Genomic DNA, 10,976 nt, shown 5'->3' on the forward strand with positions numbered 1-10,976 from the left:
GGAGGAAGGCAAGACTGCTCAGTTTGTGTGTGTGTGTGTGTATTGTAAAGGGATGTTATTGTGAAGTTCTCCATTTGTTAATAATAATAGCTATTTGTAGAATTCTTTATATATATTTATTATTTATGTTATAATATATTTATATTCATCTTTATTATATGTAATGTATTGATAATAAATATTATTATTTGTGTATATATTTATATAATTCTTTAAGGTTAAAGAAAACCTAAGTATTTTGTCATCTTATCCTCACATCGATCTGGGTAGGTCAGATCGAGTATCATCATCATCATCATCATCATCATCATCATCATCATCATCATCATCATCATCATCATCTTCATCACCATTATCTTCATCAGTTTTACAGATGAGGAAACTGAGGCATACAAGTTCGATGACTTGCCAAGAATCCCAAGCTCGTCGCCCGAAGCAAGACTCGAACTCGGATTTTCGCGGCTCCGAGCCCCGCCGGCCCCTGACCAGCGCAGGAAGAGCCGTCTCGACGTTAAGTTGGAACTTTGGAAAGCGTTTATAAGCAGCATTATTTCTCTAGACTCTCGGGAGAAGGCATCGCAGGGGAGGGACGGGATTCAAATGCGGGCCCGCGGGAGCTCTCCGCTCCTCCTCCGCGTGTCATAGTTTCGATTTTCGCAGCCAGGTACCTCGCCTGGGGGCGGCCGGCGGAACCCCGAAAAAGGTGTTTCCTCGGCGAGGAGGCTTCCCGGGTGATTCAAGCAGCGCTCAGTGATTGTGCTCTGGCTCTGAACTTAGGGCCCGGGAGCTCCTCGGTGCAGGCTCGTGGAGGAGGGCGGAGATTCGGGGGGCTCCCGGCCCTCCCGCTGCCCCACCTGACTCGCTCCGCTCTTTCTGTCCCAGGTTGCTGGAGCCCGAGAAGGAGACGTACGGGGCCGGGGGGCGGGGGGAGGGGCCGGTGCTTGCCCGTCTCTAACTCCGCCCCCAGCCTTGGGTTGGTTTGGTTCGGCTCGTAGAGCTGCCTCCAGTCGCTCGCTCGCTCGGGTGGCGCTAGCTCTCCAGGCTCCCGGCCCCGCCGCCTCAGCCCACCCGGGCCATGACACCGCTGCAGCAGCGCCCACCCCGGCGCCCCGCTCCCTCGCCGCGCGCCCCGAGGGCTGCCAGCCTCCTGGACCTCCCCCTCCGGCTCCCCCTGCTCCTGCTGCTGCTCCGAGCCGCTCCTGCCGCCGCCGCTGCCCCCGAGCCCGCCGGCAGCCGCCCCAAGACCAGCCCCCGCATCACCGCAGCCTGGAAAGGTGGGTGCGCGCAGAGGGCTGCAGGCGAGCGCCGGGAACCGCCGCGGGTGTCCGCTCGCTGCCGGCGCCGAGAGGGTCGGCTCGTCAGCCGGGTCCGTGGATGTCCGCGCGCGTGTGAGTGTGAGCGCGCGTGGCAGCCCGCGGCGGCAGCGCCGGGCAGCGTGTCCGGGGGCATGCACGCGTCCGGGTCTGGGCTGTGGGTTCCGGGACATGTGAGTGAGCGGATCCGCGAGCGGATCCGTCCGTGTGGCTGCGGGGCGCTAAGTCTGTCAGGGTGTGTGTCCACGTATGCCGGCGTGGGCTTCGTGCTCGTCGGGGTGTCCGTGTGTCGGGGAGAGCCTGGGTGTGTGTGTGTGAGTGTGTCAGAGCCGCGGTAATGCGGCGCGATCCCTGCCCGCCCGAGCCTGGAGCTCAGAGACCTGCCCGCAGCCCAAATCTGCAGCGCCCGGGGGGGGGGGAGGTGCAGAAAAGACCGGGGAGGAGAGGATCTCCAAGCACCCCAACTTCAGCTCCCACTCGTGCCGCACCGAGAGCCCTTCCCCGACCCGCTTCTCCCCGGCTGCGGCTGACCCGCCCCGCCCCCTCCCCTGCGCTCCGCGGGGTGCAGGGGAGTGGGCCGGCGGGGCGCCGCGGGCCTGCCTGCTGCAGGCTGCCAGAGGCCGAGCCGGGCCTGGGGGCTGGCGGCCCCGAGCTCCCCCTCCGTTCGGGGGCTGCGGAGAGCGTGGCACGCGCCCGCTGCCGCCTTTCTCGGCTGCGCCTAGTGCAGACCCCGCCTGCCTGCTGGTGTTCCTTCTCTTGTTGCCTGAACAAAGACCCTTTTCGCCCCTTCGCCCCGCCACGTGAGCGGGGGTGCCTGGCTCGGGACTCCCGGGAGTGCGTGCGGCTGTCCGAGGGGAGGGGGCCGGCTGCCCTTCGGCTGCACCCCGACCCCGGCTGCTTCCCGGGGGGCAGCCCCAGCCCGGCAGGGGTGGGCGGGACAGCGGCCGGCGGCCCAGTCCCCGGGGTGAAGCGCTCGGCGGGCACTGGGGCAAGAAGGGGTTCGGGAGGCTCCGCTCGGGGTGCAGCCCCATCTGGCTGCTCGTGTCCCTCCAGCAGGCTTCCCGGGGTTCGGGCCGGTCTCAGGCTGGCCTGGGGAGGACATGGCTCCCGGCAGGTGGCGGGCAGCATCCTGGGATGCCAGGTTTGCTTTCTGTTGTTGTTGTTTCTTCTCCCCCTGGTACAGCAGTGCCCAGGAACTGTGCGGGTAAGGAAAGATGGCAACAGAAGGCTCTGCCATTTGAAAGAGCAGGGTGGCTGGGGGGTGGGGGCGGGGGGAGTTGCCTGTGAGGAGGAGGAGTAGCGGAGTGCTTTAGCCCTAGGAAATCTTTCCCTCGTGAACTTGGAGGCCCCCGCCGGCTTCGGAGGAGCGCCGAGTTCCGTCCTTGCTACAAAGGGGACACTGGCTGAGAGGTGGAGCCGGGGTTGTGCTTCTCGGAGGGGAGGGGGTGGCGTTCGCTCCCTAACGGCTTTTCTCCTTCGCTTTCCCCTGCAATGCACAAGTGCCTCCCCCTACCTGGGCCCGGGGCTGGCCCAGAAAGCTCTTCCTCCGGCGGCCCGCCGTGGTGCAGCCCGGGGCAAGGTTTCAGCCGGAGCTCTTTGATGTTGGCCGGGTTTGCTGGGAAATGCGGAATCCCTGCTGCTAGGCAGGCAGTATCTGGGGCAGGTATTCTTAGCCCGAGGTGCTTACGGGAAAAAAATCCCCCAACTGCGGCACTGGGAGGGAAGAGGACTGGCTCAAGGTCACACGGCACACTCCTAGTCAACCTGGCGGGTCGGGGGAGGCCCGAGAGCGGCCCCGCGGAGCTGAGCAAAGAGCGGAACGGTTCGGAGCGAGCTTCCCGTTCATTCACTCGGATCTATTAATATCTATTCCCTATCTCTCATCCATGTAATCTATTACACGCTTATTATGTGCCGAGCATCGGGGATGCAACAAAGTGGGGGAGCCGGCCCGGGCTTCGGATTTAAGTCACCTTCTTTACCAATATTGGGGAAAGGGAGGGAGGAGGTAGGGAGGTGCAGTGGGCAGACGGAGCTGGGCTGCAGATCCCGCCCCGCCACTTAACGCCGCGTGACCTTGGGCAGACTCCCTCGCTGCCTCGATTTCCCCAAATGCGGGTTCGGACTGGATGAACTCTTAGGTCCCTTAGAGCTCTGAACCTCCGAGTTCCTGGTCCCTGGAGCCCGGACTGCAGCTGGGAAGCTGGTGGATGGCTGGGTTGGGCTGTATTTCACTTAGCCATAGGGATGGGAGCAGGTACTGCAGGTAAGAGAGGCAGCTGGGAGCTCAGAGCTCTCACTGGGGAGCAAGGATTCCCCGGGAAATCCCACTGTGTGTGTATGTATGTGTGTGTATGAGTGTGTGTGACTGTGTGTGACTGTGTGTGTATGTGTGTGTATGAGTGTGTGTGACTGTGTGTGAGTGTGTGTGTGTGTTCGTGCATACCCACAGGGCCCCAGCACACAAAGCCGAGGGGCTCACTTGGTGTCCCATTGCTGCAAGGCTGGCTGGGAGGTTTCCTGCTCTGTCCTGCCCAAGGCTCTGCTAGAACCTGATGTCACAGGGTACTGAATGTCCAGTTCTTGTCTTTACTTTTGCTCTGTGAGCTGGAAGCAGTCATGACTGTGGGGAGGGCCCAACGCTGTCCTGAGCTTATTCCACTCCCCCTTCCTCCCCCATTGAGACAGGTATGGTTGAGATGGTATTGTCTGTCCTTCTGTGTGTTCCGAAAGGCCCCCTCTGCCATCAGCACTTACCCCCTAGCCCTCCCCATCCCCATTCTCTGCTTCTAGTCCCCCAATTCTTAGCACTCACCCCTTTCCCAGGGGCCTGACATTCAGCACTCACCCACACTCCCCTCCAGATTCCCCAAACTTTGTGGCACTTGAGTAGTCCCCCCCCTTCCCCATTCCTGGCACTTAGCTTTTAGGGGCCGGGGATATAGAGAGCAGTTTTTGAGTCCACTGGCAGTCGGAGGAAATCCTCTCAGACAGTGCTGGATGTCCCCAGGCTCTCTCCCTTTCATCTACCTGTGTGTGTCTACATGGAGAGGCTGACTTCTGTTCCCATGCTGGTGGTGCACGAATGGCCCCATCTTCAGACTCCAGAGCTTTCTCATGATGATAAAAAGTAACGACGTGGGACTGGGAGGTCCTCCGAGGCCCTCCTCCTTTAACCCCAGGCAGGGTACCATCTGTTCCCAGTCCACTTCCAGAACTCTGTCACCAGGAGTCCGGGAGGGGTGCCCGCCATTCAGACCTTGCCATTTGCCTCATCCTTCAGGTTTGGGCCGGCTGACAGCTGCCTTCAGGAAACCTATGGGGCATATGGCTCTCAGGGCAGGAGTTGGCAACCAACAGAATGACCACAGGGTGTGGGATGCAGAAGCCCATGGGCCCAGAGTCGCCTTTGTCATCAGAAGGAGCATGGCCATCCTGTTCCCCATTATCTGGCCTTCAGCCCTGGCCTTCCTAACTTGGAAACTGTGGCTCCTGCCTCCTCAGTGCCTCTTCCTTCCCTTCCCTCTCCCTCTCTCCTTAGCCAGAGTTTTAGAGGAGGGACAGCAATTTGTGGAAGAGGGCCATATTGAGGGAATGGTCTGAGCCAGGGTGACAATTTATGAATTTTAAAGTTTGGGACATTTTTTCTTCCTAGGTTTTTTCTATCCCTGAGACCCCCAAAATCTGGAGAGAGTCCAGATCAGGAAAATGTGTCTGGAATACTGCCCTTCACAAGTGGGACAAAAAGATCAAAACTTAGAGAATTATATAATTTAGCATTTTCATCTTTAACAGAGGAGGCAACTGAGATCTAGAGAGGATATGACTGTTTCCCGTGATCACACAGGGCTAGGAGGGATTTGAACTGAGGTGTTCTGTGACTCAGGCTTCCTTTTTCTGGAAAAGGTGTTGAGCTATTTCAATTGGCATCTGGACACGGTCAAGCTATGTGCTTTTTTATGGGCGGGGTGGAGGTTACTGCACTTCCCCCCACTGCTTGTCCCCCAAATAACCTTCAAGTGTAATATCTTGAACTTCCAGTTACAAAAACTGCAGAGATAATTTTTTTTTTACAAAAAAAAAGAACTTTTATGTAAGAAACAAACAACTTCTTCCTAATGATGGGGGCTGACAAACATTGAAATGAGTTTCTTAGGGGGCAGCAAGTTTCCTTATAGTCCTTCGATCACCTGAGGTTGTGCTAGAGAAAATGCCTTTTCAGGTATGAGATGGACTGGATGGTCACCAAGCTCCCAGCAGACTCTGGGTTTCTGTGTCCATGATTCATTCTCTCTGTCTCTGTGTCTCTCTCTCTCTGTGTCTCTCTCTCTCTGTGTCTCTCTGTCTCTCTCTCTTTCTCTCTCTGTCTCTCTGTCTCTGTCTCTGTCTGTCTCTGTCTCTCTCATTGAAGCCTTTTATTTTCAAAACATATGCAAGGATAATTTTTCACCACTGACCCTTGGAAAACCTTGTGTTCCACCTTCCCCTCCTTCCCCCCACCCCACTCTTAGATAGCAAGTAATCCAATATATGTTAAACATGGTAAAAATGTATATACATCCATTATAGACATACATACTTTGTATCCATGATCCTTGACTCCAAATGTAACATCCTTCTGTCTTGGATGCTGCTGATCCTGATCTAGGGTCCAGGTCAGTAATCAGCTGATCAGCTAGCATTTCTTCAGGACTGGAGATTGAAGGGAGAGGCTCTTTCACAATCCCTTACCTCTTTCATCAGACCTGTGACCTCTGACAAAGTAGGGCACTGGATATCTGAGTTCTGCTCCTGAATCTGTCATTTCTCTTTAGGCCTTGATTTCTCCAGCCATATAATGGGAAGAATAATGCTTATCCTACTCCCCTGCCAAGGGTGTTGGTTGTGAGGATCCTGAGATAATGGATTGTACTTGGAAAGGGAAAAGGTAATGTTTGTGTGAGACTCTTCACTAATGGAAGACCAGGGAGGCAGGACTCAGGGCCCCAGAAGGCTCCAAAGCTTCCTTGGCTAAGTGAAGCAGGCTCAGGAAAAGGTGTCTGACGTACCAGGAAGGTTGGTCATTCCCATCATTGCTGCCAGCATGGTTTCGGGTACCTGGAGTTCAAAGACTACAGATGTGAATGCTGGTCCTGCTAAAAGCAATATAATCTTAGGCAAGGCAATTCCCCCTGTGTACCTCAGTTTCTTAATCTCTAAAATGGAGATTAGATACTTTCTAATGTCCCTTTAATGCTCTATGAAAGTCTTCTTCTCGCTTACTCTTTGCCTGTGGGACAAGAGGGGAATACCTGGTTTGGGGGGCTAGAGATGCTCAGGAAAGTCCACTCCCTCTCTAAGCTAGCATAAGGAGGTGAACATGGCCCTGCCCTTCCAGCTGGTGGTGGCCCCCTTCACTGGCCCAGCTTCTCTCCCAAGACCAAGCCATTAACAAGTGGGAATTTATTTCCGATTTTGGTCACCACAGCTGGGGGAAGAATGATGACTTATTCCCAGTGGGTGGGTGAGGATGGAGGAGGGAAGTTGTTACTCTTCACCAGGCTGAAGTCACTTTGGGGCCTCCCCGAGCATTAGCATTTCCAGTGGAAATCCTTCAGTCTCCAGGGGTTTTATTTGCTCATCTCTTCTGGGAGTGACTTCTGTCCCCACTGGGCAGGACTCCTCTCTGGGGTTAGGATCTGACAAGTTCCTGGGCTACCAAGACAGTGGTGGTTGGTGGCAGGGGAAGGCAGGGAGTTTTCAGTCATTAGTGTTGTGTTATATGACATCATCGGGGAAGGGGAGCTTGGAAGTCCCCCCCCACCTGAGGACTTGGTAGAAAATTCCCCAGAGCCCTTTGGGAGTATCCACTTAGCTCTGAGCCAGAAATAATCACCGCTGACATTTCAGTAATCCTATACCATTCCCTGATACCTTGCCTTTGAACAATGCTTTGAGATAAAGATTGCAAGCCTTCTTCCCATTTTATAGATGGAGATAAGGAGGCACAGATAGTGGAGAGACAAGTCACTTACATACAATGGGTAACAAGTGGAATCAAAATTTGAACCCAGGTCTTCTGGTTCTAAATTTAGCAGGCCTTCCTTTGTGTCACTGCCTGTTTTCCCATCTTTCCCCCAAGGAACAAACCCAGCCCAACTCAGAATCTCTCATTTGCTTGCTGTGTGACTACAGAGAATCTGAATTTCTCTTTCTTTAAATTCTCCAAATGTAAAATGGGATTAACCATTCTTGCCCTGAGTCTGAAGATTAAAAGAGATAATTTCTGCCAAGCAACTTGCAAACTTTAAAACACTCTGGAAATATAAAAATAGAAAATAGGAATATAAAATATAAAACATAATTATTCTTAATCCTTGAAAAAAAAATCACAGAACCACAAGGTTGGAAAAATCCTAGACACTCCTTAGTAAAATTCACATTGTTATTTGTCCTTGGTTCTCAAAGAAGACCTTGATATCAAGGAGGGGAGGCCTCGATGTGCAAGTATATTGGATTTAGGTGACACAGGGCTGGGCAAGGTCTTTCCCCTCAGAGCCTTCTAGGTCCAGTGGCCAGATAGAGATCGGGAGGTCTGGAGATGGCCCTCAAGGTCTTTCCCAGATCTCCCTTGACTGATGCAATCCCATTCAGTGATTAAGTCTGGGAAAGAAGTGAAGCAGAGAATGGCCCCTGACTCAGAGTGAATGTAAGTAGTAATTGTTTCTGTTTTGGTCAGAAACCCTGGGGGTCTTCCCTCCCAGAAAATTCACAGCTTTCTTCTTCTATGATTTACCCTCTAAGGGATCATCCTGCCTCCAGTAGGGAAATCCACTCCCTTCTCAAACAGCCCCTTCGACTGGGGTATTGCTCACTGGTGAAGAAGTTTGCTCTTTCATTTAGAGCTGGAAGGGACCTTGGAATCCATTGGATCCAACCCCTCCTTCCCCTTGGGCAAACTGAGGCTGACAGAGATCACAGGGAGAGCCAGAGTGGGAACCTGGGGCTTTCCCCTCCAAATGCCACTTGCTTCTCCAGGCTTCTAAGCTTTTCTTTATTAGCTGGCTGCCGTGTTAATTAGAATGCTGGATTCAGAGTTGGGGAGACCGTCGTTCAAACCCTCCTCTGTCCTAAACCTCCTCGGTTTACTCGTGTATAGAAAGGTTAGAAAAGAGTGGTAGGGTGGTGTGAGATCAGAGAGCTGAGGGAGATCAGAAAAGAGGGAGATGGGGGGAACAAGAAATAAAGGCTTCTAAGAGGAGTGGAAGGGAGTTGGGGTGACTGTTGGGATACAGTACCACAGAAGCTGGAGATAAAAGACCTTAAAGGGTTTTCTGAGCTAACCCTCTCATTTGTGCAGAGGGGAAAACCAAGGTTCAGAGAGGTTAACAAGGAGTTGGAACAAGAGTTAACAAGGAGATAGAATTGCTACATATAAGGTTCTTCTTACCTCAAAACACATAGGAAGTGTCCACCCCCTGGTTCAGGACAAGAAGGACAGTGTTCCTCCTTAGCTACTCTTGTAGACCATGGGTCTGACTAGTCCTATGAGTGCATTCCTACCACCCTAGATTTTGGGGGCATCCTCTGCCCTCCTGGGCCCTCTTCCACCCTTTTCCAGGGCCCTAATCTCCCTGAGCTGGCATCCCTCCGGCCCTCATCATTCCCTCCCCTTCCCCAACTAAACTGGACAGACAGGGTGTGTCACAAGAGAGTTCACACTTCCCCTTGCCTTCTCTGAAATTACCCATGGTTTGCTAGAAACTATATTTCCTCTTCTTTTGATTTCCTCATGTGGTATTTTGTACCTGGGACTTTAACATGTTCTGGGCTTCCCAATAGGGGACAGCTGGAGTCCTAGGGTCCATGTAGAGGGCAGAGCAACAGGCAATCTCGCCATGGAACCCTGGAAGCCCACCAGTTCTATAGTAACAGCTCTCCACTTCCATCTACCTTCTGTGGCCTTCCCCCATGCAAATCAGTTTTGAGAAAGAAAAATAGTAATTTGCACTCTTTGTCTCTTTGTCTCCTCCCAACTCACACTGAAGAACCGCAGCTTTTCCCTATAGTCAGAGTTCCTAGTATTGCTCCATCCCCCATCTTCCCAGTCATTTTCAAGAAAAAATAGAGAAAACTTTGGCAATGTAGTCAAGGCAAACTTGGGATTGTTCCCTGAGACGTGATGGATCATAGCTGAGCGGGAAGGGATCTTACACATTTTGACCAACTCCTTTTGAAGTTGTAGAAACTCACACCAAGATGGCTGAGTAACTTCTGAAAAGTCACACAAATATTAAATGGCAAAGCTGAGTTTTGAACCCAGGTCCTGGGGCTACAGAGTCAGGACTCTTTCATATATACATATATATGTACACATACATTCATACATACATACACATATATAGGTTTTTTGGGTGATTTTTAAAATCCCAGTTTTCTCAGGTGTCTCAGAGTGCTCCTTGAGCAATCCCTGTGTCCACATTTCCCCCTCCTCTGTCACTTCCTCCTCAGCTTGTGTTACTAGAGGTAGGAGAAGAGTTCTTCCTCTTTCCCAGACTCCCCTCATGTCTGAGCAAACCTTCTGTTTTTTTTTTTGTTTTTTTTTTTTTTAATCATTATCTTTCTTTGTCTGGGCCTTTCTCTCCCTCAGCCTCTCAAGCTTGTCCATTTTTTAGGGCTCAGCCGCCTCATCTGCTCTGGAAAACCTGCTTTGACATCTCTAGAAGGAAAGGCCCCTTTTGTCCAGTCCTCCATAGCACTTTGTAGGCCCCATCTGGGTGGATCTGAGATGCTATCAACATGGCTACCCCTTCCACTGGAGGAGGTTACAACCTTTCTCCTGCCCTCCCATCTAGTGCCATTTTATCCAGAAGACTTTGCAGTATATCTGGATAAAATGTTGGCGCTCCCTTGGGGGCTCTGTATGTAATAAATTAAATTAAAATTTATTAAGCACCTGCTTAATAAATATTCCTAGGGCTGAGCAGAGCTGCAGTGGATTGCAGTTTTCCTCTGGTTCTGATACAATCCCAGTTCCAAAGACGGGCCATCCATCTGTTAGCTCCTGCTCTTGCTTCACGGCCTCCTTTTCTGTCCTTGGCTGTGCCTTTGGCTTCTGTTTTTGAGTAAAAGTAACACGCTGCAGTCTGCTTACCCTCCCCCTTTGGGGTCACCTGCAATTTTGGTTCTTTTGAGCTCAGGGTGATATCATGTAGCATCACTGGGAGAATATTGGTATTGAGGAAGACAAGCTTTTGTGTCAGGGAACAGTTTAATATCAGTGACTGTGCTGCTTTCCCAAATGGGACCCAGCCTTATCTCTTTCGATTCAATTCAAGGCAGGGTTTATTGTCTGTCCATCTCCACTGCTGTCCGATTCAATTCAATAAACATTTATTAAGGTAACATAGAATAGTGGCTAGACACTGGACTTTATGCTAGAATTTGCTCAAATCCAATCTTACACTCTTTTTTAAAAATATATTTTTATTTTTCAATCTTACACTCTGACTCTCTGTGTGACCCTGCGGTTAGGGTCTGGGCTTCCCGTATTAAATGAAGGGGATGGATTCAATAGCCCCTCCATCTCCTCCATCTCTGAAAAGGCATATAAGTATCTTTTATGCATCAGTGCTGTGTTAGGCAGTTGGGGAACAAAGTCAAAAATAAAATAATCGCCACTTT

At 51.9% G+C, this 10,976-nt stretch overlaps 1 protein-coding gene across 1 annotated transcript in view; it reads left to right on the forward strand.

Annotated features, from left to right (window-relative positions):
* Nucleotides 1-991: 991 nt before the first annotated feature.
* The window catches only part of SEMA7A (semaphorin 7A (JohnMiltonHagen blood group)), a 62,853-nt gene continuing 52,868 nt past the window's right edge, over nt 992-10,976 (forward strand). Inside the window, exon 1 of the mRNA XM_074297008.1 lies at nt 992-1,274. Within this exon, the coding sequence (XP_074153109.1) occupies nt 1,076-1,274 (199 nt within the window). The 5' untranslated portion in view covers nt 992-1,075. The remainder of the gene's footprint in view (nt 1,275-10,976) is intronic.

Source organism: Sminthopsis crassicaudata, chromosome 2, assembly GCF_048593235.1.
Source record: "Sminthopsis crassicaudata isolate SCR6 chromosome 2, ASM4859323v1, whole genome shotgun sequence".
In the NCBI taxonomy this organism is placed as follows: domain Eukaryota; kingdom Metazoa; phylum Chordata; class Mammalia; order Dasyuromorphia; family Dasyuridae; genus Sminthopsis; species Sminthopsis crassicaudata.